This window comes from Talaromyces marneffei, chromosome 8 (assembly GCF_009556855.1).
Source record: "Talaromyces marneffei chromosome 8, complete sequence".
NCBI lineage: Eukaryota > Fungi > Ascomycota > Eurotiomycetes > Eurotiales > Trichocomaceae > Talaromyces > Talaromyces marneffei.
The window spans coordinates 998,843-1,024,054 of NC_072355.1; the positions used below are offsets into that span (position 1 = coordinate 998,843).

The window sequence follows — 25,212 nt, forward strand, 5'->3', positions numbered from 1 at the left end:
AATCTTTTTTCTTAATGCTCCAATAAAATCCTTGGAGTGGGGGTCCAGCACGTGCTGTACCTGTACCTGCGCCGTTGAAGATGTAACCTTTTTTTGGAACTTTTGCTTTGTTTTCTTTTTCTATGCTGGCTTGCTAAGAGTTGCTTGAATCAATCGGTTTTGGAAAACCGAATTGGACTAAAGTTTAGAGTTTCGACGAATGACTCAGAATGAGTCCTTTTTTTCTTTTTGATTAACTATGCTTCCGTACAACCGTTATGTATTCACAAATATTGTCTGGAAACGGGTTCTTGAAATAGTGCAGCTCGGGAGGGCTCAAAAAAACCAAAGATCTTTCTATAATCATTAATCAGTGACAAGTTCTACTAGCCTTCTAGCTTTTGGTCTCCTACGTAGACATGTAATACGGCGGTACATAGCCGCGTCTAATAACGGCACTGATCGGTTGATTCGGTTCTACTTCGGATGTAGAGTCAACAACAACCCCAGAACGGCTACATTCTCCGGCACCTAATCTCTTCTCCATGTTCTTGCACAAGACCTGTTCCTGGTCGCAGTTCTATAGCTACTGATCTTTCGAAAGAGGCTGGAACAGTCTGAGCGACCTAGATCGCAGCTAACTTAGTGCTCCGTATGTGTCGATATCAAATGAACCAGAAAGTTTGATTATAGGAGTGGCTGTTATTTCTTTCCGACCGGCTAACAAGAACACGCGAGTTCGTTCCGTCGGCTGATTATCGGGGACTGACTCAGTCAGTCCGGTGAGAGACTGAGAGTGATACGTATTGGCAAACCTTATGTATGATAGCCGTTGGATGTGGGTATGTGATACGATAAGTTACCTTATTCGGCAATGGGATTCCTCGGACAGTTGACTATTTGAGTAATGTGCTCAAGTAGATAGTACTACTTGCATGCGAAGAGAGTTTCATGGCTGAATGCAGGCCACAGGCTGTTGCAAATGGACTTGGTCAAAAATTGTCTGGTCATACGTTTTATATCAACATCATTAGCTGATGGTACAATAAACAAGTTCCCAAGATTCTCTTGCGAACAACAGGAGCACCAACCACATTGACTGGGGTAATGTGTTAAGCGAGTAGGTCGCTAGCCTATGGTTGATAGAACCTGAATCTTTCGGTCCACCGCCCGCCATTGAGTGTTGACCTCGGGACGGATGGTCTAACGGTCTCAATGAAGAACAGACTTCTTTTCAAAACAAACTCCGATTGACGTGACGGTTAAATTGCAAAGGTGCCTGTCTTGGGGACCCCCAAAGGCAAGCGCTTCAGAGTAGTCATTTGGCTGTGGTGCCTACCAGGTCAGACTCTCACCTCCTATCATCTATCGAACCTAGCCATGGGTCGTGTGTTCGAAGTGCTCTTATCATTTTAGTTCTAATTTTTGGGAAATGACAGGCACGCAGTACAACTCCTGCGCGGGCCTTTTACTCATATAACTTTAGATGAAGATTCCGAACGATATTCGTGAAGGGGTTATTACTTGATCCACTGGGTCTATGCCAGATGACCCTTCTGATGTCGACCACCTGAGAGACTAATAGATCATCGACGCCTGTTCAACTTCACGTTGGACGGACACATTATATCCCGTGGCCCAGTAGAGCCGCAGCGCAGATACTGCAGCGTATGGGTCAAGTAAAAATATGACGGAGGTAAAAGTTGATTTAACATCATGTTCGCCATGGATTGCTGATATAATACACAATAAGAAAAGATATAATAGTATTGACAAGGTCCCAAGCATAACCCCTCATCGCTTGACCCAGGTAGGCATCTTTCTCGCCTTGACATGACCAGGCTTCTTCCTCTCAACACGACGGGCATCGACTGTGATAACACCGGCTGAGTAGAGATGTTAGTAATGTCATCATCTAATAACGTAGGAAAAGAGAACATACCTTGTCGTAACACTGGTTTGAGCGCTGGCTCATGAACCATCAGAGCTCGTGCAACAGCCAATGTAATGGCTTCCGCCTGTCCTGTTACTCCTCCACCCGACACCTTAGCCCAGACATTATATTTATCAAGCCTGTGCGTGCAGCGCAACGCCCACAGCGCACTTTCTCGGTCATGTACTCGAGGGAAAGCATCCACAATGTTTTTGTCATTCACAAGCACTTCTCCCTCTCCCTCCACAAGGTAGACCACGGCAGAAGATTCTTTTCTTTTACCCTTTCCGCGCGCTCGGCCAAATTCATCCACTTGTTTTGGAGCGGGTTTATTGGCATATGGGTTACCAGGACGAACATAACTATACAATGCTTGTCGAACATCTCCAGGCAACAATTGTGGCTGAATTCTGTTGAGCCGTTGGAGAACCTTTTGGAAGTTCTTGTACTTTTTGGCGGGAATAGGTTCGCCTAGCAAGTCTCGAAATTGGGCCAGTTTAAACCATGCCATTCGACGTGCTTCTCCGGGCTGTACCGTCGGTAATTGTGCGTATTTCTCTAACAGTCGTTCCAATTTGATCTGATGATCGATAAACTTGGGACTTCCGGAAAAGTATGCCGGCGAGGCAGGGACTATACGTGCCGGTCGAATGATGAAATTTTTGAAATCGATTTCGGGTGCTGCCTGAGACAACTCGAGTTCTTCGGCATGTCGTCGAGCAGAGGTGGAGAAGTTATTTTGGTGTTTCTTCTGGTTTAGGTATTGCGATGAAGTGCGGAGGATTGGTGATGTAGAGGTTTGAAAGAGCGAAGGTCGTGGCACAGCTCCGTAGACACCCTGCACAGCCCGCGCCAGGCACGTCGACCTTTGCAAGGCCATTGTCCCCTTCCTATTGCTTTCCAAATAGTCTGTGGGGATCAATTGGCCTTACAATATGTTCGCTTGTGGAAGTCGTGGAAGGAAATTGCCCGATATTGATCCAAATGCTAACCTCCGTGATGATTCCGCAGAATATTTTGGTGTTGGTCGGATGCAGGTCACGTGGCTGAAGCAATGGACAAAAAAGATTCTCCGTCGCCGATGCCTTGTTGCCTTAGCGCCTTAGCGCCTGAGTGCCTCAGCATGATTCGCACAAATTTTCAGGCAAAAGCTCTGACTCTCCCGCCTCCCTTTTTCTTAGCCCCTCCCCGCCCACCTTCTTATTTTTTTTCATCTTCCTCTCTTTCTTTCCTCTTCTCTATTCTCCTTCTTCAATTTCTATCCCATCAAGAAGTCGCTACAGGTTTCAGGATGTCTTTCGGAAAGCTCTACGGCTCAACCGTAAGTGTTGATACGCTGCTATTTCTGCGATTTCTGCTTTGATCACATAGCTAATGCGTCTTCCTTACTCAGGGCCACGGCCGTACTATCCCCTCCGTGGTCGCTGCTAAGGCCAATGGACTCGACCTCGAAGTTGTTGAGACCGCGCCCGGCAAGGCCTCTACTGACATTAACCCTCTTGGCAAGGTTCCTGCCTTTGTGGGTGCTAATGGCTTCAAATTGACCGAGGCCATGGCCATCGCCATCTACAGTACGTGTCCTTACACCCCACTTCAGACTTTTTTCCCCTTCTGGTCGTTTCCCTATCGCTTTATGATGATCGTTTTGTTATCCCTGTCAGAAAGAGTCTTCGAAATAAATCACGGAAGATCTCATTCATGTTGATATCCCACCAACTCTGATTGCGATTACCTTTGTCCTTTGGAATATCTGGCTGCACCAAGACAAACAAGACCCATGTCCATTGGCTAATCCAATAATAGTCACCTCCCAGAACGAGAAAACCACCCTCTTGGGCACTACCAAGCAGGACTATGCTTCCATCCTTCGCTGGATGTCTTTCGCAAACACCGACCTCATCACCCGCCTTGCCAGCTGGTACCTCCCTCTCGTTGGCGTTCTTCCCTATAACAAGAAGACCGTTGATGAGCAGGCCACTGCCTCCGCCGCCGCCCTTAAGGTCTTGGAGACTCACCTCACTGCCAACACCTTCCTCGTTGGTGAGCGTATCACCCTCGCTGATATCTTCACTGCTGGTATCATCCGTCGTGGATTCGCCACTGTCCTTGACAAGAAGTTCCGCTCTGAGTTCGTCGCTGTTACCCGTTGGTTCAACACTGTTGTGAACCAGAGCTACTGGAAGGACGTCATTCCTGAGGCTACCTTGGTCGAGGAAGCCATCAAGTACACCCCTCCCAAGAAGGAGGAGAAGCCTAAGAAGGAGGCCCCCAAGCCTGCTGCTAAGGAAGAGGACGACGAAGAGCCTGATGTGAAGCCTGAGCCCAAGGCCAAGCATCCTCTTGAGGCCCTTGGCAAGCCCACATTGATCCTTGATGAGTGGAAGCGTCAATACTCTAACAATGATACCCGCCCTGTCGCCATGCCCTGGTTCTGGCAGAACTACAAGCCCGAAGAGTACTCTCTCTGGCTTGTCGACTACAAATATAACGATGAGCTCAAGCTCACCTTCATGGCTAACAACCTGATTGGTGGTTTCTTTGCTCGTCTAGAGGCCTCTCGCAAGTTCCTCTTCGGTGCCGCCTCCGTCTATGGTGAGAACTACAAGTGCCTCATCCGCGGTGCTTTCTTGGTCCGTGGCCAGGAGTGCCTCCCCGCTTTCGACGTCGCTCCTGATTGGGAGAGCTACGAGTTCAAGAAGCTCGACCACACCAAGGAGGAAGACCGCAAGTTGATTGAGGACCTCTGGGCCTGGGATACCCCTGTTGTCCGTGAGGGCAAGGAGTGGCCCCACGTTGATGGTCACGTCTTCAAATAAATGACTCAAATAAAGTCAAATCAATGCATTCTTCAGCCGCCTCTCTTCCTTCCCTCTTTATGCCTCCTCCTCACACTCTTGTTTCCTAATATACCAAAACGGGATGGACTATTCTTACGAGAAATAGTATCTCCCTCCTTGATGCCCACGTTTAGAATTCATATGATTTTCCTATGTTCCTCATGAGATGAAGAAGACGAGAAGCAGCCAAAAGAATTTATGTGATATGTGATTGATGCGATGAGACGGTGATAGTTATGACTTGTTAATGAATAAACATATCGGACTGTCATCAATTGATGTCATGAATCAATTTTCTGACTTTTGCTTTGTAATTTGTAGCTTAATCGCTGGGAAAAAAAAAGTAGTTTGACAAACCTCGGAACTCTACAGAGACAACAGATCAAACCTAGACCTAGGATGATGCATCAAATTAAAAATCTAAGTATATGCAATTCAATGATGCAGTAATAATACATGGACATGAGATGGTCCCGCCAAGTTAGATTCTATTCTCTAAGGATGGTTCAGGAAACGAAGCCCTAAGTAGCTTCTTCTCCAACTTCCGTGCCTTCCGCCTCGCCACCTTGTCCTTGTCGGCCTTCCCTCTCTCCTTTTTGGCACCAGGGGGTAACGAAATGGGCACAATTTGATTCTCTGTCTCAAAGACTTCAGTGCTACCCACGACCTTTTCGCCCTGTTCGCCCTGTTCTTTGCCTTGCTTTTCATGTTGCTTGATGATTTCTGCTTCTGACTCTGATTGTTCGGAGAAGGATGCTAATATATCTTCGCGGCGGAGTTGGATGCCCTCGGGACCCAGGGAGCGAAGACGGCGGCTGACGTCGTTCGATTTTGCCAAAACACGGATTTTAAGTAGTAATTCCTTGAGAACGGTTTGGTCGTTTTTGTTGGGCACGTTTGTGAATTCGGGAACTTGGATGATGTTGTATGGATTTGCGGCGGCTTTGAGCGTGCTATCGTCAATCAAGACGGTGTTTGATTGGTCCCAGCGTTTATTCATGAATCCTGTCATTTCTGTCTGTTCGTCCAGTCCAGGTGCGTAGCGGAGGGAATTGAACGCCGCTTTGCCAGCTCGGCTTTTCTTTGTAGGAAATTTTGCCTGGATGTTTTTATCCGCCCATACCTTTTCAAGTACCTTGTAGACTTGGACTTTGTTGTTGAATTGTTCTGGAGTCAAGTCTAGATGGTCCCGACTCCACCTCGCCACTAACTTCTGCTTCTGAACTGTGGAAAAGATTTCGTCGCAGATCGCGTCCACGGTATCCCGTCGAGAACTTGACCATACCATGACCATATGTCGACTCGTAAGTCGCTCGAGAAAGTAATCAAGTGCTGGCCGTCGGATGAATTTGGGTGGAAAGGCTTTGCGCTTGCGATACAGCAGTGTCCCGTTCAAGTCCAGAATGACGAGAAGCGGTTGCATGAAATGCAAGTCTAGCGGCTCTTTGGCTGCTTGCTCCAAGTATGAGGTCAAGGGTAAGGGGGTCATGGGTGGCTCGAGTTTGTTATGAATATACTTTATTACCGATGTTGAGTTTTCATCTTTCGAACTGGTGGCATTTGGCGCGGAAAGGACAGGCTTCGGCGGCTCACTTGTGGCACGAACATACTGACGTTTCTCCGATGTTTCTAGAACATTAGGTTCTGTATGAGCCAGCTGACGTTTCTCTTCTGCTGGTAAAGCTCTCCATTCCTTGATATGAGCTTCGCGTACGAGAAGCATGAGCCTGTGAGTTTCACTCTGAACAGATATAGTCTCGGCTGTATTTGGTTCTGTTTTGTAGTGTCGCCCCGGATTGAATTGCTGATAAAGGTCATCGGTTTTGTACTTTTCAGGAAGTGCGAGCCACATGTCTCTCCTAATTTGATCTATCGGGTGGAGCGAGTTTGAGTCCGAGTCTTCAGTAGATGGCGACCATTCAACTGGCTTGAGAAATTCATCGGTCCTGTACTTTTCAGCGAGGTAGTCCCGCATTTTTTTCCGAAGTGCGTCTAGGTGATTGCGCCTCTGTTTTGCATACGAGACTTGAGTAGACATATGACGTGTCTGCTGGTAATGCATGCCGTTCGTATTCGTTAAAGACGATTGGGCGCTACCAAAGCCTCCTAACATCGGTTGAGGCATCATCATCTGTTGCGCAGATTGCATCTTTAGCCACTGTGGCTGCATTACAGGAGTTGTAGATGTTTGGTAGGAAGTAGCAGGCGTAGCATAAAGGGAGCCCCATCCAAAGTTTGCTGTATTGTTCATCGGGTTTTGAGGAGGCATCATTTCATTGTTTGCCATGTATGGATTCAATGTAGTGGTGATTCTATTAGTGTATGGTGCGGAGGGATAACCAGTTACGACACTGTTGGCGTCGTATGCCATCTGATGGCTGGCTGAAATATTGTTCATATTGTATACCGTCCGCTGACTGTTATTCCAAGTATCCTGTTCCGTGTGCTTCTGAAATCGGCGTGGACGTCTGGGCTTTTGTGAGCCGCCCCATTGACCTTCCCCGATTATCCCACCGTGAAACGAGGGAATGGCATACTGTTGACTCTCGCTATCAGGCAGCGTCGATTGAGCCGCGTTCGTATTCTTTCCCATCATTCGAAATGAATGAATCGGACGCTGCAAGTCAAGCATTAGTCGCAAAACCCACAGAATCAAAAAGGTAAACCTTCGAGGAGTTCATACCTCAGCGCCTTGTCGACAGGCAGTAAACCATCCACCTCTTCTCACAACACCATACCGACTATTTAAGGCTGAACTTGAGCGTAATGACGATTTCAGCGGGTATTGCCACATTTAGCGCAAGTGTTGACAAGAAACAAAGTGATCGGATAGAAAGAAAGCTTAAAAAAAATTGAAAATCAAGAAAGTACAGAACGAAGGGAAATAAACGAAAGAGGGATATGGTATTGAAGTAGGAATTAATACAATAAGTTTTTGGAAAGGCGGCGGCCGATAAGTTAGGAGATATCTTAAAATTTCTGTCCGCCAGCGAGTCAGAGGGCGCGATACGTTCACCGCTTTACGGGGCAGGCAGAATTTGGAAAAAAAGTATTTACTCCGCCTGATAAGCCAATGCTCCTTACTACACCTGCAATTCTACAATTTAAGGGAAATTCAGTGATATAACATGGCAATTTCAGACGCACTGAATAAGCGACTTCGCGCTCGTCGCGACGAAGAAGAAGAAGAAGATGACTTCGAAGACGAGCTTTTATCAGATGAAATGGAAGGTAGTGAAGAAGACGGCAGAAGTAATTCTGATGAGGAACAAGAAGACTCGAACTCAGATGCCGCAGAATCAGAAGAAGATGACGATCAGGATGATGAGCAAGATGGCGATGAAGATCTAAGCGACGCTCAATCTATCCAATCTGCAAACGACAGAGAAGCAATCCAATCAGAATTCCGTCAAATATCATTCGGCGCTTTAGCCAAAGCACAAAACTCCATTGGCAAAAAACGAAAACGAGGCGCTGAGGATAAATCAGATACTCGAACAGACGACAAGAAGCCATCATCTACACTAGACGATATAAGAGAACGACTCCGAAAAGCGCGCGAACAAAAACTCGGTCTCACCAATAACAACAACAACAATAACAATCAAAATAATAATAATGGATATCACTCGAAACCAAAACCACCACCAAGAAGCTCCAAACACGCCCCAGCCGTTCAATCCTCCAAAGTCGCCGTCTCACGCAAGCGCACCATCATCGAACCAACAACCGTAAAATCGCGAGATCCGCGCTTCGATCCCACAGTTGTGAAATCCTCGTCATCGGTACGACGCAACAACTCCTCCGCCGAAAACGCATACTCATTTTTGGATGAATACCGTGCTTCGGAGATAAAACAACTCAAAGAACAGCTCTCCAAGACCAAGGATGCCACACAAAAGGAGGAACTGAAACGAGCTATAACGTCTGCGACGGATCGACAGCGGGCGCTTGACAATAGGAAACGGGAGCGGGAGGTGTTGCAGGAACACAAGAAGAAGGAGAAACAACTCATTAAAGAAGGGAAGAAGAGCCAGCCTTATTTCTTGAAGAAATCAGAGTTGAAGAGGGAGGTGCTCAAGAAGAAGTACGAGAGTATGGGATCGAAGGAGAGGGCAAAGGCTTTGGAGAGGAGGAGGAAGAAGGTTGCCTCCAAGGAGAAGAAAGATTTGCCTTGGGCGAGAAGGGGGATGGAAAATTAACATCCATTCTATTATTGTTTACTTGTATGTATGGCTTGTTTATAGGGATATTTGAATCATTAGAAGATATGAAAAAAATTCCATAATCTACGTAATCTGTCATGTAGAAGAAAAGAGAAGAGAGATATATAATCGAGGAAGAGAATTTGAAAAATATATCGCAACAAGATGCATTGTGATGCGTTAGGGATATCAACAAGTTTCAAAAAAGACAACCACAAGAAGAAAGAAGGGTCAAAGTGCCCTAGTTCAAAGAAACAATAACCAAATATGTTGTCGTATGTTAGAGAGAAGGCGTGGTATAGTTTTTCAAGTAAATATCAAACGGAGAAAAAGGAGGCCAACCAGGGCACAATATGAAAAGAAAAAAAAAAAATCGCCAATCCCAATTATTATTTCCCCTTCATGCTTCATTTGTTCATTCATTGCAAAAGAGATCCACACAAGTCGAGATTTATTTGTATATCGTATATATAAGACAGAGTCGAAGTCGACGGTGCATATGCAAACATTGGAAGAAGGTACTCAATGAACCAACCAGCTTAACGCGAGAATCCTCGTGATAGGATAAAAGAGAAATTGGATATCTCAGGTGAAAACATAAAGTTTCGGACAAGCGAATCTGTGGGAGGAGTGATATGCATGTCGTAAAGCAAAATGAGTTGCTGAGAGACGAACACTGTTATATTGGTATCATAGGCATTGAATGCACTGAATTTCTATTCTTATGAGTGGAAAAGGTCCCATGCTCGTGAGCAGAGAGACAAGAATTCTTCCTTCTTTTTTCTCTGTGTCTCTGGTGAGTCGCGACCGGCTCCAAAAGGCCCATATGATGGCACTGCTGGGCCTGGTCCGTTGCGAAATCTCATGTCGGGTCCTGCGCCTAGTGGAGGACTACCGTTGTCCTGCTCATACTCATCTCTCGTGCGACGACGAGAAGTTCCCAGGCTGGGAGGTGGTGCATAAGGTTGTTGCGTGGATGTGGCACCTACGTTGCCATTGCCGTAGGGTGAAGGTGGAGTGGCCGGTTGTTGGTGACCATTATAGTGAACAATACGAGGCAAAAGTTCTTCCCGACCTCCAGTAAGCTCTTGGACTGCTTCCTCGGCGGATCGGTACTCTCGCGGGCGTTGTTGAGAGGTGCCACTGTGACCTGGAGAAGATGAGAATGGAGGAATTGTAGATACGGTGGTGGTGGACTGTGAAGAAGAGTTGACTCCAGAGGCAGCAAATAATCCATTGCGCTCCCGTTCTCGTTCCTTTGAATTCAAGTCAGAACCAAAGACATCTGAAATCGGAGGTAAACGATTGTTGGTTTGCTGGGCCGGCACATGGTGGATATGAGAAGGCGAAGGAAGGTTGGGAGTGTGGCCGATGAGGTGACGGGTGATAGGCATTGGGTCATGGCGACCAGTGAATGTCTTGTTTAAAGGAGCAGATTGTACAACTCGTTCGTTTGCAAATTGAGAAGCTGAAGGAGGGACGATAGAGAGGCCAGGAGGGGGGCGTTTTTTGGCCATTTTCAAAGAACCAAAAGGATTCGAGTCGGAGGGTTTGTTTGAATCGCCGCTATCGCCTTTTGCGGATTTTTGTAGTCTCGATTCAATTATAGATCTCTGCTGCTCGCGTACTGCAATACTGCGCTGTAATTGTTCTTGTCGTTCGGGGTCGTGTGTCTGAAAGCCGGGTGATAAGCATGCTAAACCGACCTCGTGCAGTCCCAAACCGTCGCGAGCAGTCATCGGGCCTGCTGGACCGCGAACTGATAATGTGCTAGCAGAGAGATCTAGCTTTCTGGGTCGAGGCCTCGTTTGAGTGGGCATTGTGGGCGAGGAGGGAGGTTCTTTCTTCACGATGATCTTAGGTGCGGCATTTCTATATCGTGGCGGACTATCAGTGAACAGGGCTTTTCGAGTAACAAGCACTTCAAGTTGCGGGCAGTGGACAGGAGAAAACCGAGGCACGACTTACGAGTTAGGAGTTTTCTTCCCTTCGGGGCTTGGGCTTGACCTTCCTGGGCCTCCATCTTGTGAACCGGAGGACATTAGAGAAACCGGCATTGCAGATGAGGGACCTAGTGATGCTCTATCGACATGGGAAGAAGCCAGTGGTGCCGCCGTCGCAGGCGCAACCGCGGTTGACATTTTACTATATATGTTGTTGGTGGATCGCCTCGTATAACTGGTTCTATCGGGGTGACAGCGTTCAAGATGATGCGTATATAAGAGAATGAAGGAGAGACAATATTGGGACGACGTCCCGAGGGACTGGCTATGGTAGCCGACGTTGAACTTGAAATAAATAGCGATTCGAAGACTGTTCGAATTATCTGATGTGTCACTTTCTCGAAGTTGAGTTGGTTCGTGAGTTGCCGACAAGGCGGACAGTGGGCAGGAAATTAGACGCCGTGTGAACGAACCACTCTGGCAGTGCAGAGAATCTTCCCCTCCAAATGAACAACAAGGCAGAAGTAGAAAATAGAGTAAAGGGAAAAGAAAAGAAAAAAATGATTGTCCTCTCCGTACTCAGAGATTGCAAGTCACGGCACTTGCTCCGCGTGCACACTGGTCCAGAGGAAAGTTAGCAAAAAGAGGTGGGCGCCTAATGTCTCAGGGTAAGTAGTCTGAGCGGGTCTCGACCCTGGAGTGGATGTGGCTGCAACACGATGTTTTGGAGCTGGGTGTTTTCTGACACCTGCTAACTGTCTCAGACTTTCAGATCGGGAAGCAGTCAGCGGTCGAGGAGACGGTATGATTGGATAGGGTCTTTGGGGGGCCGAGGAGCTACGAGCCTTCAAGATTGGCAGTATGCGATAGGGAAGAGGTGAAAAGCGCAGGAAAAAGGGAATGACAATATAGGAGGTTATCAGACGAATACCACTAGTCTTTTCATCTTTTCAGAGACTTGAAATGTATCATTCATTGTCACGAAGGGAATATAAACGGGGAGTATTCTGAACCAACCGACCAGGAAGGAGGATGTAGCAGTTCGCGGGCGCTTAAAGTGGCCGACGCGAGTAATGATCGAGACCGTGACAGTACCGATACAGTGTACACGTCGTCAGACGATACATGACAGTTCGTTCTCATGCAATTCTCCCAGCTGCGACCACGTTCACGGTCAGACCACCATTTATTTATGTACGATCTTATGGATTTGGAATGGAAGAATTCGATATCAGACTAATGTTTTCTGATTGTCGACTGCAGTCAAGCATAAAGCACGGAGCTCAACCGGGTTTGATTGCAATTCTGATGAGACACAAGAGACGAGACACTACCGATTGTGAGTATCATATCAAATCAATTCTAGACAAAAGCAAGCATGAAGAAGCAAGATAATTGGCGGGCGTGGATCGTCTTGTAAGAAATGGCGAGTGGTCCGGGCGACATCTGAGACGGCCAACTCGCCATCCGGCCCTGCAATTCGCCCTTGGCTGAAACAGGAGTCAATAAAGAACAGACAGTCGCCAGATTAGTTTTCTTTTCAATACGCGTACAAAGTACAGGGTACCCCGTAACGTAATACATAAGACACCGAACGACTCGCGCACGCACCTCTCGCGATCGTATGGGCGATCGATCCTATGATAGTATGATAACTTTATCATCTTCTTATCGACTTATCGACAGCCCAGAAACGGATCATCACGACTTATCATGTAGAGTTCTACATCGTATAGCATACAGAAATGGTGCAGTCGGTGTCAACTACTAGTATTTACTGGCAGACACATCTGAAATGATCCTTTCCTGCGTTTGTCAGTCCTGTTTAGATCTGGGCAGTCTTCGTATCGACTACAAATACCGAGCATACCTAGCCCCATGCTAAACTGAACAAAATCAATAGTTCGGGCAGGGCCCCACCGTTTCATCCTTTTTCACAATGCTTAACTTACCGTACCGTACGTACATGGGACAATACTGACATTAACCCTAACCCTTATAAAACCTGGCAATCTTCACGTAATGAATTGATAAGATTGCTCTGATAGTTATCGAGCTGCCTTATTTGCTTAGCAGCCACTAAAAGGCTCAGGGTTGTTCAATCATCTGCCGGGTTACGGATATATTAGTTCAAATCATAACCTAGGTAAAAATGTCCTCCTGATTGAGTATGTTGCACAGTCCTGACAAAAGTTGCATCTGAACATACTCGAGATGCGATACCGTGACATTTTCAGGCCATACCTGTTGCAACGTGCCGGGTATGCTTGTCTTGGATATAACATAGAAAGCCAAGCGTGGAGCAAGTTCTAGGCTTCGCTCAGGATCCTTTTTCACATGGGGATCTGTTGATATTCCCAGGCAAGACATGTAAAAGTGTTATCTTGAATATTTTGGCAGGAGACAGTACACGGTGACAAAAGGTCTGAAGGAAGGATAATAAGTCTAAGAAAGAACAAAAGTAACCAGTTAGTTAACGATGTTGTTCAATGTTGAATGCTTGAGAGGACCCACTGATACTCTCCGCACCCAATCAAATACGCCTAAACCAACCACCGCCTTTCCCCAAGCTTCCTTCTTTATCGATAACAATTTTTTATATGCGATTTTTCAATATCAAAAGTCGCTGACACCAAAACTTCATATCGCTTTACGGAACAAATTTCACCCATATCGACACCAGTTTCAGTTACTGCACATATCAGGATACTGTTTTAGCAAACAAAACCCTCAAAAAGGAATATAAAAATGCCCGCATCAGTCCACGAAGATCACGACCAGTCCATGGTCGACGTTGACGGCCAGCAAGAAAATGGCGAGTTTATTGAAGTCGGTGAAAATAGGATCACTATAGTATGCACCATTCTCCTTACAAGACTCCACGTCAATCATCAAAAAAAGAGAAATCCTGTGACTGACGGATGATAAAGTTGTCCGGCGCCACCGACACAGCAGCCTCTTTCCAATTCAAAGAAGAAGGTCACACACTGGGCAACGCGCTTCGATATGTCATTATGAAAAAGTACGTTCCCTCCTCCATTCTATTTCTATGGTGGTGATGATGATGATGATGATGATGATGAAGATGCTAACACTTTCAAAGCCCCAAAGTCGAATTCTGCGGCTACACAATCCCTCATCCGTCAGAGGCGAAGATGAATCTTCGTATTCAGACATACGGTATTCCCCCTTCCCAAAAGTGTTGTTGACTTTGTTGGTGAGTTGATGCTGATGAATTGAGACAGATGATACAACGGCCATTGAAGCCCTTGAAAAGGGATTGAATGATCTCATGGATTTGTGTGATGTTGTCTCGGACAAGTTTACCGTTGCTAGGGATGCGTTTGTTGCTGAGCAGGGGAATCAGATGACTGCCTAAATCTGACGAACGATTGGACTGAATGTTATAGTGGGAGCCAAGTTGTTCTCCCTGCTATTGTTTTGTATGCATTTTATTCGGTAGATGGCGTTTTGGGCTGTACATTCAACAAGTTCTGGTTTGAACTATTTTTTCAGATTCGAGTGCATATTACTTTTTTTTCTAGCATGCTAATAAGATAAAGAGACTACATATAAGCACGGGTTCTGATCTACTCTGATCGAGATATCTCGAGATGGTATTCATGTCCAGGGTGGACGGCAGATTTGTGGGAACCGCATTTTGTCTAAAACATACTTATATACAACACTGCTTCAGAAAACAACCACTTCACAAAAATGCTAGAATTTAGATCTATTCTCGAGACCTTTTAAACAACGGAGAACGAACTTTGATATTGTAACATTTCATTTTGCAATTGCTTAGTTACGGCCCTGTAACGGTCAAAATTAGTCACAACGATCCCATACCCTTTCTGTTGAAAGTGCTGCTTACCTCCAAGAACCCAGTAATAAAGTTAGGTGGCAGTCTTGCGGCAGGCTCCTCCTCCGCACGGAAATACTTCATTACATGAGATAATTGTTTCCAGTAGTTCAATGTTTCCTACCCGTAACATGACATTAGTACGTACTCTACCAATCTTCTCATACCCCCAAAGCATGATAGAAGCGAACCTGAAACTCGGAATGACTCTTGTACAGCAACACATCAACAACATTGATCTGACTAACGTAGCGATGTTGCTCGAACTGTTGACGGATCTTGGTACGGATGGCGGATACGGGAAGATTGAGGGAGTACATTGTCTGGATTTCGGGGGACTGTAGATCGATCATCAGTCAGTAAAAATAGTTCCAATTGGTTTCAATCGGTCAATTTAGAGACTGTATGGATGTGTGGATATGGGTGAGACGAACCGCTCGGAGCCATTCTCGGTAGGACTTGCGAACTCTGGCTTTGGCATCTGCCCAGTTGATTGCTATTCCACATCAAAGTTATCAGCATGGGAAATTCAATTGACAAGCAAAATGAGCTCGGTCGACGAGAGAAAGAACGTCGTTCCATCGTTGCTCGGAACAAGGATTGGAGTCGTAACATACAAGTGCGCGTTCGCTGCGCGAGATATGTGGGATTAATCGTCATCGTGGGGTGATATGGGCTTCCTGACCGGCGAGAATACGAAGAAAAAATGGCTATGCCGGTCGCAATGGCAGTTCGTATTGGTGTTCAAGGTGGAGAGTTGAGGTTGTTCTCGTCTTGCGGCTTGCCCGTGCTGGCGGGCTCGAAGAAGTGGTCTATACTGTATCTGGCTTAGTGTATATTGGAGGCTTTCACCGCCTGCCGTTTCAGAAAATTTTCATTCGATATCTTCAAGACTTTGATATTTTTGAACTTAGACAGACAAATCTTCTTCTTTAATCTTTCGAGTTAATAACTTAATATTATTCAATTCTCACAAGAAATACAATTTCAACAGCTCTGACACACCGGCTTCTTCGCGACACTCTTTCCTCAAAGTATTCGTTCTAGAGATATCACGCCAAAAGCCAGACAAGATGGCACCGACGCCTTCCAAAGGCCCCTCGAAATCATCCTCCAAAGGCCCCAACAAATCTTCCTCCTTCAAAGTCAGCAAATCCAGCAAATCATCCAAAGTCAAACGCCCACCACCAAAAGAAGTCAAATCCCAATCCCGTAGCGCTCCCAAGCAACAGAAGAAGACCAAGACGAGGGAATACACGGAGAAGGAATTGGATTTACCATCGTTGAATATGATTACACCTGTTGGTGTGCAGACGCCGAGGGGTAAGAAGAAGGGGAAGGTTTTTGTTGATGATCAGGTTTGTTCTCTTTTCTCGTTTCTTGTGCATGGCGAGATCGCTGATTTTTTTGGGATGTAGGAGAGTATGATGACTATTCTTGCGATTGTTAATGCGGAAAAGGAAGGGCAGATTGAGTCTAAGATGATCAAGGCTCGACAGATGGAAGAGATTCGAGAGGCAAAGAGGAAAGAGGCGGAGGCTAGAGCGGAGAAGAAGAAATCGAAGTTGGTGCGTTTTCACAACATGGTCCTACGATCTGTGATTTGTGTTGCTTGCTAACATTGATTACAGGAGAGCGTCAAAGACGAGCTACGAAACAAGAAGAAGAGAAGATCAAGCGACGGTCCTACGGAAGATAAGAAATCCAGCTTCAAGTCTAAGGAGAAGCGGAAGAATGTCTCTTTTGCTTGAGCCTTTAATATTGATTTTATCAGTTGAGCGAATTATTTGTATATCTATCTCTATGTGCGCTATGTATACATGCATTGGTGGTCATGATTCGTTTTGATGGAACGATGTCTTATGGGTTTCGGTTATGAAAAGGGCGGGCGTTCAGAGGCGAATGCGAGGGCGAATTCGATGAGTTGCCAATTATCACGAAAAAGAATGATTTCACTGCGTCATTTTGGATAATTGAACACCTTTCTCCAAGTCATCGTCTTAGTTGTCGATTGTCATAGATAACTTGCGATTTACCGGGTAAAACACCGACGGATGAGACGGTTTGTGAATGCTACCGTTTGCAAGTGTTTCACCGTACAAGCCTTCTTTATCCTTCTCAGGCATGGGTGTGACTGAAAGGTCAATGGTCTTTGCTATTAAGTTCAGGAAGTTGGCGGCCTACGCAAGATCAAGTCAGCGAATTCAATTATTGTTCAGGGAACATTTTGAAGGATGGACATACCGGTTTCGTGAACCATCGACAACCTCCCAGCTCAAACCAACCGAGATGGCCACCCCAGGAGGTAGTCAGCAAGACACCATATGGCGTCTGTTTGAATTCATCGTATGGAATTGCTTGCTTGACGGATATCTGTCAAGAAGAATTAGTTATCTGTCATGAAACATGTACATATAGAATGAAGTCTCTGACCGGATCATCTTCCGCATTTATGGCCAAGAATGGGATGCGTATTGCTAGCAGTGAGTCTGTAGAGGATGCATCGCGATGGTAGGCTCCTTCAGTTGGGTAGCCCCATAATGCACATTGCACGGCTCTGCTTATATCAGTATGAAACCAGCGTTTCTATTGAAAAAGAGACATACCGGTCAAATTCATGAATGTATTTGACATCCTTCATATCATCGACATTCAAGCGTGGATGGTGTGTTAACTCGTCGACATGTCTATTACTCAGTCAGTATCCATCTATTCAGGTGGCCGTAAAAAGACGCACTGGTTGAACAGGTTCACAAGACTGACGGCCATATGTGCCGAGTAGACTTCAGCACCTAGCCAGGTGCTCCGAAGAGCAATATTGGTCACATCCAAGTTCCAAGGGTTGGCGCAGATAACGGCAGCATTGAGGAGACAGTTTTCACCTTCTTCTCCGAGATACTATATTAAAGTGAAAAAAGTCAGTGCCTCCATATACCCAACAAAACGACGGGAAACGTACATTAACCAAAATATTAGCACCCAGCGAAAACCCAATGCCAAACAACGGCCTATTCGGAAAGGTCTTTCGAAGCCATTTTATAACTTGACGAACATCCCACGTTGCGCGCGCGTTGAACAGCAACGGCGTACTAAGTTTCATCTGCGCGCATCCCCGACCATTGACGACGCATGCCTCCCACCCAGCAGTTTCATCTAGCACAAGCGGCGCAAGAGCAGCTCTCAGATACACCTCATGAGATCCACCCGTCAACCCATGTAAGGCCACCAGCATAGGTTTGGTATCATTCGACGGTAGCGCGGCAAGCTCCTCTTTCGAAAAGAATGTGGTTCGTGCCGGAAGTCCCGAAGGGAGGGTATATTTTCTAGCTTCATCTGTAGCTTCCGGGTCGGTCGTCTTGGGGTATGCGGGCACGACAAAGTCAACGGCGAATTGACCGGCGAGAGCCGGGATCTCTTGTTCGAAGATCTTGCGTTTGTAGTAGATGGGGATTTCGGTGGTTTCTTTGATTGTTGTCCAGCCAGTTTGTAGGTGGCCGTTGAAGAGGAGAGGGTTGAGATTGCATGTTGCCGGGGTGGCTTCGCGAGCGAGATCTATCAGTCTGATCTGTCTCTTCTCTGATTCGGCTGTTTTGTCATTTTTTGCTGTGAGGATGACTTGATTCTCTTCGCAATGGACCAATGAGACTTGGGCCTGCGGAAAGAACCTTGAGAAAACACTCATATCTAACCGAATCAATGACGTCAGGAGATGGAATTGACCGCTAAATGATGGAAATAACAAGATACAGTATCGAAATCGATGATCTTAAGAGACTGAAGGATTGCTTAATGATGCCAAAGTACTCCTACAAAGCAACAAAGAGGTTTTATTTTTCTGACAAGAATTAATCGGATTATTCTTAGCATCGACCTCGGCAGCATCGCCTGATTGGGTATGAGGCCCGGCCAATGGGAGCTCGAGATCTGACTTGATAACCGCCGATAAGAAAGTTGCGGATCAACGATAAGGAGTCGCAATCCAAGCAGATATATCTCTACATTTTCCGACGTAAGGTAAGTACCATTGTATAGTTAACTACTACGAGTATATCAGGAATTTGCCGAGGCATAGGCTACTGCTCTAGAGATAAATGTTAGAGCTAGAGTCTCTGTGGGCTATATTTTCTCAAATTGTGGGTTCGTCATACAGGTCACAAGGACTGGCTTGGAGCCTTTCTTATCTGGCAGGTGACAGCCCGTTTGACAGTTCCAACACGCCTTGAAAGAAAGCCACGGGTCGGTAGATTTGTATTTTAGAAAACACAAATAATTCCCAGATTCTTTAGAAATGTCCTTGAGCTGTATACGGAAAATTTTCAGTAGTCGTAGCTTTTCATCTGCTGTCACTGGCCATGTTTGTCAATTTCCGCATGCGGAAATCCGCATTCTCCTGGGGTCATCTACGCCATAGTACTTGTTAGTACCTACTGACAAGAACTAAGAAGGCACTTGTGTGATTTCATCAGCTGTCTTAAGCAAATGACTTGGAACATCTTTAGGCTCAAATAAGACAATAATCGGGTAATGTAAGAGGCCAGAACCGACCTTTGCGTTAAAGTTCGTTCAAAGACCGCCATAAAAAAAAGCTTCCCCAGGCTTCCTGGAAACCTGCAAAATTCAGATAAGGCAGATGTCATCCTGATTCAGCTATGCTTACCGTCGACTTCCGCATTCGTAAACCTTTTCTATCTATCATCTTGCAATAAATAGTACCTCGTGCAAGCCTCGCATGACTTTGAACCTGGCTTGACTTACACAGGTGCATACATGAAGTGATCAGCTATTGTCTATGATTGTTATCATTTTGAAAAGTATAATAACATTTCCAGTGCTTGGAAATTACTAATTCTGCGAATTTTTTTATTCAGGGACCGCTATCATGAAGAAGCAGTGATTGGGATCTGCTTTACAACAAAGAGATATTCAGACATTACCATATTGGCCTATACTACAACATGGGTGTCCGTTCTTTGAGCTTTTTCGCGAGGCTCAAGATCTCCAAACCCACCAAGGAGGCCTCGAGCAGTGAACAACAGGAAGTGGAACCTCAAAAAGACATCGGGGCCATCGCTCAGCAGCAAGACAAGAAATGCTACATTATGGACCTTCCTACCGAGCTGATAGCCCTAATATCCGCAGAGTTAGATCCTCTCTCCGAAGCATGCCTGTCATTGACATGCAAGCGACTACTACTGATATCCGGAAAGTCTTTCCGCTCCGAATGTCTGCGATTCAAAAAAGACTTTGCGCCTTTGTTACACCACTATCGTGCCTCTCAAAGCTACGCTACCGAGCGGTGGAAGTTGATCGAAAGGCTCGAAGATAGGAGATGGCTCGCTTGCTCAAAGTGCCTCAAGCTTCATCCGCGGACAGCGTTCCCAGCAAAAGAACTCAGGTCTTCGCCCACTACACGAGTATGCAGTCTAGGCGAGTCAGCAGGAGTGGTGGACTTGTGTCCATGTATAAAATTGACGTTTCAAGATAAAGTAAATCTGGTGAAACATCTGAAAGACCGGGAAGTTCTGAGCAAGATGCCATCAGCTATATTCGGAAGCCGTGGCTACGACGAGAGATACTTGTGGCACTCGTGCACAGCGATATACGGATCAACTGAGTTCAAGATTGACATTTACCCTGAGCTGAACGACGCGGAACAACTGATCATCAGAACGGAGTATCGGATGTACACGGCGCCCCATACACTAGGAAAACAGCAACACATCTCACCCCGATTTGGCTGCGCTCATCGGTCGATGGATTTGTGGTTGTCAAGTGTATGTCAAGCAATCTACTGCCATCGACACGACACATTCTGCTCAGCGTGTAAACTAATATCAACTTGCGGCACTTGTGGGACGGTACTGAAATGTCCAAACCGACGAGCTCATATTTCCCCGGAAGCCGACAAAGCAACGTACTTCTTCTGGACTTTGAGATGTCTCGGTAACTCAACAGCGATGCCTGACGCGGAGTTTGCGGTGCAGAGGATACATCCGATCAATCCGTATGTCACTATAAAGGGCTGCCCCTGGACAGTTTGGATGCACCCTCCGCCAATCCATGCCCCATCACTTGGCAATGATATTCTGCAGCCGGCGCTGGAGGACAATAGTGTACAATTTGCGAACCAGATGTACACTTCGCTGCATCTTACACGGGAGTAAGGCGGTAACCACTTTCTATATCACAGAGAGGACGATGACGTTCGCTCAAATTGCGCAAAGATATATCGGCGTGTCAGCGGGGGTCCAGCATGTATTCACATTCGTATATTAGGAGTTCCAGCGGGATCAAGGCGTGTACAAGGTTGATAGCTAGGTAGAGGATAGGCGTTATTGTCTCATAACTATAGCTCAAGTCATATTTTCGGCTCTTTCGCACCAATTAATTACTCGAATCAAACGCATTTCAAGGTGCGATGACAATGAAATCAACTTGTAACTTTGTAAGCAAAAGAAACACGAAGGGGGGTCTGATATAGATACCCATGGAGCGTAGTTTTTCCGTTCCGAGCTCCGCGGACAGAGTGCAGCCAACACGCGCATCATTCAACATTTTATTTTAATCTACTGTCTACTGTTCACGTTTAATAAACGCGTCGCATAGTCTTATCTCCATGGCAGATCGGATGATATCCTCATGATTTCGGGACAATCCTCCCAACCATACATATCTCTCCGACATTCATTCAAGGGCAATGAGTTACCCACCGCCATACGATAACGGGCAATATCCTCCTCCGCAGTATCCCTCGCAGTACTTGCACCAGATTCCTCAGAATGCCGCGTTTACTCGATCTCCTGTAGCAGTTTCCCAGTCGCAGCCTCAATACAATGTGGGAAATAATGTGCAATACATGAATTATACGAACTCTTTTGGTTATTCGCCAGCTTCAATACCATCCTCTTATCCTCAGAGATATGGTCAACCTTCGCCCTCGCAAAATCTGGCACTCCAGCGAGGGTTGGCACCTCCTCAATCGCCTCAACAGCAGCAACAACAGCAATTCCTATATCAGCAGCAGCAGCAACGGCAGCAACAATATAATTCGTCGGTGATCCAACAGCATCAACATTTGCAGCAACATCTATCGCAGTCTTCGCCGCAGCCTCCACCGCAACCATCACCGCAGCAGAATATACACTTACAACGACAGCAATATGGTTCTTCAGTAGTTCAGCAGCACTTTAGCTCGCCAATTGTCCAGCAACATCAACTCCAATCCATATCACAACCCTCTCCACAGCCTGTATCTCAACCATCGCCGCAGTTGAATCAACATGCGCAACGGCAACAGCAGTATGTCTCTCCAACTATACAACAACATCAACTCCAATCTCTACATCCTTCACCGCAGCCTCGATCTCAACCGTCACCACAGCCTGTCCAACTCCCACAACGGCAGCAGCAATACAGTTCTCCAACAATACAACTGCAGCAGCAACTGCAGCAGCAACAGAACCAACATATATCGCAGCCCCTACCGCAGCCATCACCTCAGCCAAATCAGATTCAACGCTTACCGCAACCTTCTCCACGACCCCCGATTCAACCTTCACCTCAGCCTGTAGTTCTGCCCTCGCCAAAGCAAACTCAGCAGCCACAACTACCACCACGGCAACAGCAACAACAACCGCAACTCGGTTCACCGGTGGTTCAACAGCATCAAAATATACAGCAAAAAAAACCACAGCCTCCACCAAAACCCCCGCCTCAACCTTCTCCGCAACAGCATCAAAACAACTTGCACTCCATACAGCCATCACCAACGCAGCCTGCTCTTCAAGATCCTCCTATACTGTTTGTGAACCCGAGTGATACATTCACAGAACCAATACGACCAACATTTTCTTTTGATGTGGTGGCCAGTGCTGGCTCTCCGTCAAACAATCAGATTGAACCGTCTTTCACAGCGCCTGGTGCCCCGCAGCAAAGCACTTTGCCTGCTGTCACAGCTCCCGCCACAACAGTATCCCAACCTGCTTCATCAATCCAATCTACCCCCATTCGAGTAGAAATCAAGCAGGAGCCACACAAACCTAGTCCGCTGCCATCATCAATACCTCCTTCAAACGAGATCACAATGACCCCATCTCGTCCGTCTAACCAAAGTCGAAAGTCATCAGGGCAATCGGCATCTCCCTTGGTCAGGACACCACAAGTTGTCATTCCATCGCTGGCAGATATTCAAAGGGTATCCACCAAGACTCCTGTCAAAATATCCGCCAAAACACCAGCGATAGCACCTCACAAGGTGCAGAAACCTCAGAAATCTGCTCCCGCCGATTGTGATGTAGAGTATCAAACTCTACTTTTAGCCCTGGCAGACGAATATTTGAATGCAGCCCATAGCAAGGGAACAGTTATTGCTCTCTCAAACAACGAGTTGGATCTAAAGGAATATTACAAGCTAGTAGCCACTGGGTTAGGGTGTTTGCAAGCCGCACAAACGGTTTGTCTAGTCGAAGCACATGATGTATATTGCCTATACTAATTCAAGAACAGAACTTTCGAATGCCACCTCTCACAGAGGCTTTGACACGATTGCGCTACGCGCGCATACTCATTGAGGAAACTGATAACGATATATTGGCGGAGACGGCATTGAGTAAAGGGGTAAGTCAAGGTGAACCATCTGGGATGTGTCGTTACTAATTCTTGGCAGATTGAAATATGCGAACGGGTTAGTGATACCATCTGTGTCTGCTAAGCTACAACTAACTTTTAATCAGAACAAGCTCTTAGATCTTAAGTATACAATGCAGCAGCTTTTGGCTCGCATGCTTCATAAATCCAATCCCAAGGCGGCAGCGAAGGCTGTTGACAAGATGATTGAAGATGTTGAAACGTGCGTATTTTACTAAGTATATTGGGATAAACGGACACTGACCAATTGTAGGTATAAACATACCCCTTGGGAATATGCGTTTCGCCTACTCAGAATCAGCCTTGCGCTAGCGTCTTCGTCTCATCAAGACTTCGTCATCGCTATTCATAATTTGCAGAAACTGACAAACCTGGCTACTCGCAATGGCGATAAGCTTGTAGTTGTTGTCGCTGCATTGATCGAGGCTGTCGCACATTTGCAACAGTCCACAAGTCCCGATTCCGTTGAACAAGCCCAACATGCAGTGGCGGTAGCGCGGAGTCACCAACTGGACCCCCGTGTGCAGGAAATACCTCAAATCGGCTCGATGCTACAGATGGTCGATATATCATGCAGCTTGCTTGAATATGATTTGAATCAAGCATCACAGAAGCTGCAGATAATGCAAAGCATGATGGATCAGCGCATCAACGACGCCCGATGGCGAGAGGATGGTTCATTTTTGGTGCCGTTGAATACACAAACGCCCCCAAAGCCGACTGAGATAGGTGACATTCTGCGCGTTGAGAATGGAAAGTTATGCTTGACATTGCATTGGCTTCCACAGCATGACTTGTACGCCCTCTGCTATTTTTTGAGCTCGATGACCTTAGGTGCCAAGAATTCACACGATGGTCGCAAGGCTGAGAAGTATTTGCAAGAGGGCTTGCGTATGGTTCGTGGTAAGTATTCAACAATTTTGTTAACCTGTTACGTTCTCTGACGTTGTTATAGGAAACTTCAAAGCGCCTGAAGAAGTCAAAGAGTCCGTCGTGGCTGCTAGTAAACGCCTCGAATGGCGACGAATTCTTTACTGCAACATACTAGTACATCTCACATTCTTGGCTTGCGCAAGAACCGACTGGGAAAGTGCCAGTCAATCATTGAAGGAGCTCCGCAGCTCGTCTGAGGAACTAGGCAGTGCACTTCCAGAATCAATTTCCTCTCTCATGGCGTATGCTACAGGCGTCATTGCCCAAGGCAATGGTGATCTCGTAGCGGCATTAGCCGCATACGATTCACCTCTTCTCTCACTCTCATCATCGACAAATCGAACAATGCGCAATGACCCTCGCCGCGACACAGCGATTCTTGCAGGCCTCAACACAATCCTCATTCTCCGCGAACCCTCACATCCATCCCACTCCCGCCTCGAACAGGTCCTAGCCCTTGTCGAACCGCAATGCCTCGGCAGTTCCAACAAATACATCCAAGCCGCCTACTACCTCGTCTGTGCCACAGTCCACAACGAATCTACAATCCAAACAAAGCAATACCTCCAACAGGCCCTCCAGTCCGCCACGGGTATCAACAACAGCCAAATCACCTGCATGACGCTCACATTCATGAGCTGGAAATACTTCCGTGGCGTGGTAGGCGAGCAATCGGAAAAGAGTGCGCGCGCAGGTCGCGCAATGGCCAAGAAGGCTAATGATCGACTCTGGGTCAGTGTTACAGATCAGATGTTGGCGGAGACTTTGGATAGACAGGGTAAAGCGGATGAAGCGCGTGGTGTAAGGGAAGAGGCTGATCGGTTGTTGATGGGATTACCAGCGCCATTGAAACGGACAGAGTATTTGTGATCTT

At 46.4% G+C, this 25,212-nt stretch overlaps 11 protein-coding genes across 11 annotated transcripts; 6 read left to right on the forward strand and 5 right to left on the reverse strand.

Moving 5' to 3' along the window:
* Positions 1–1,773: 1,773 nt before the first annotated feature.
* On the reverse strand, positions 1,774–2,792 carry EYB26_009695 (uncharacterized protein; the record flags this gene model as incomplete). Its single annotated transcript, XM_054268942.1, has 2 exons — positions 1,774–1,865; positions 1,922–2,792. The coding sequence occupies 2 exons, from the start codon at positions 2,790–2,792 to the stop codon at positions 1,774–1,776; spliced, it is 963 nt and encodes a 320-aa protein (XP_054124917.1).
* Positions 2,793–3,203: 411 nt separating this feature from the next.
* On the forward strand, positions 3,204–4,728 carry EYB26_009696 (uncharacterized protein; the record flags this gene model as incomplete). The annotated part of the gene is made up of 3 exons (XM_054268943.1): positions 3,204–3,233; positions 3,306–3,483; positions 3,716–4,728. The coding sequence occupies 3 exons, from the start codon at positions 3,204–3,206 to the stop codon at positions 4,726–4,728; spliced, it is 1,221 nt and encodes a 406-aa protein (XP_054124918.1).
* A 502-nt stretch (positions 4,729–5,230) lies between these two features.
* On the reverse strand, positions 5,231–7,543 carry EYB26_009697 (uncharacterized protein; the record flags this gene model as incomplete). Its single annotated transcript, XM_054268944.1, has 3 exons — positions 5,231–7,217; positions 7,287–7,366; positions 7,433–7,543. The coding sequence occupies 3 exons, from the start codon at positions 7,541–7,543 to the stop codon at positions 5,231–5,233; spliced, it is 2,178 nt and encodes a 725-aa protein (XP_054124919.1).
* A 334-nt stretch (positions 7,544–7,877) lies between these two features.
* Positions 7,878–8,951, forward strand: EYB26_009698 (uncharacterized protein; the record flags this gene model as incomplete). Its single annotated transcript, XM_054268945.1, has 1 exon — positions 7,878–8,951. One exon carries the CDS (start codon positions 7,878–7,880, stop codon positions 8,949–8,951), a length of 1,074 nt encoding a protein of 357 aa, XP_054124920.1.
* A 725-nt stretch (positions 8,952–9,676) lies between these two features.
* Positions 9,677–11,095, reverse strand: EYB26_009699 (uncharacterized protein; the record flags this gene model as incomplete). Its single annotated transcript, XM_054268946.1, has 2 exons — positions 9,677–10,826; positions 10,923–11,095. 2 exons carry the CDS (start codon positions 11,093–11,095, stop codon positions 9,677–9,679), a joined length of 1,323 nt encoding a protein of 440 aa, XP_054124921.1.
* A 2,550-nt stretch (positions 11,096–13,645) lies between these two features.
* EYB26_009700 (uncharacterized protein) lies at positions 13,646–14,276 on the forward strand (the record flags this gene model as incomplete). The annotated part of the gene is made up of 4 exons (XM_054268947.1): positions 13,646–13,750; positions 13,828–13,919; positions 14,001–14,077; positions 14,143–14,276. 4 exons carry the CDS (start codon positions 13,646–13,648, stop codon positions 14,274–14,276), a joined length of 408 nt encoding a protein of 135 aa, XP_054124922.1.
* A 422-nt stretch (positions 14,277–14,698) lies between these two features.
* On the reverse strand, positions 14,699–15,419 carry EYB26_009701 (uncharacterized protein; the record flags this gene model as incomplete). The annotated part of the gene is made up of 5 exons (XM_054268948.1): positions 14,699–14,710; positions 14,772–14,879; positions 14,951–15,097; positions 15,194–15,255; positions 15,377–15,419. The coding sequence occupies 5 exons, from the start codon at positions 15,417–15,419 to the stop codon at positions 14,699–14,701; spliced, it is 372 nt and encodes a 123-aa protein (XP_054124923.1).
* Positions 15,420–15,832: 413 nt separating this feature from the next.
* EYB26_009702 (uncharacterized protein) lies at positions 15,833–16,510 on the forward strand (the record flags this gene model as incomplete). The annotated part of the gene is made up of 3 exons (XM_054268949.1): positions 15,833–16,117; positions 16,178–16,327; positions 16,391–16,510. 3 exons carry the CDS (start codon positions 15,833–15,835, stop codon positions 16,508–16,510), a joined length of 555 nt encoding a protein of 184 aa, XP_054124924.1.
* Positions 16,511–16,759: 249 nt separating this feature from the next.
* EYB26_009703 (uncharacterized protein) lies at positions 16,760–18,441 on the reverse strand (the record flags this gene model as incomplete). Its single annotated transcript, XM_054268950.1, has 6 exons — positions 16,760–16,939; positions 17,004–17,132; positions 17,193–17,316; positions 17,366–17,446; positions 17,497–17,657; positions 17,719–18,441. The coding sequence occupies 6 exons, from the start codon at positions 18,439–18,441 to the stop codon at positions 16,760–16,762; spliced, it is 1,398 nt and encodes a 465-aa protein (XP_054124925.1).
* A 1,273-nt stretch (positions 18,442–19,714) lies between these two features.
* Positions 19,715–20,923, forward strand: EYB26_009704 (uncharacterized protein; the record flags this gene model as incomplete). The annotated part of the gene is made up of 1 exon (XM_054268951.1): positions 19,715–20,923. The coding sequence occupies one exon, from the start codon at positions 19,715–19,717 to the stop codon at positions 20,921–20,923; it is 1,209 nt and encodes a 402-aa protein (XP_054124926.1).
* A 533-nt stretch (positions 20,924–21,456) lies between these two features.
* Positions 21,457–25,208, forward strand: EYB26_009705 (uncharacterized protein; the record flags this gene model as incomplete). The annotated part of the gene is made up of 6 exons (XM_054268952.1): positions 21,457–23,211; positions 23,265–23,375; positions 23,425–23,442; positions 23,492–23,607; positions 23,659–24,308; positions 24,361–25,208. 6 exons carry the CDS (start codon positions 21,457–21,459, stop codon positions 25,206–25,208), a joined length of 3,498 nt encoding a protein of 1,165 aa, XP_054124927.1.
* Between the last annotated feature and the right edge of the window lie 4 nt (positions 25,209–25,212).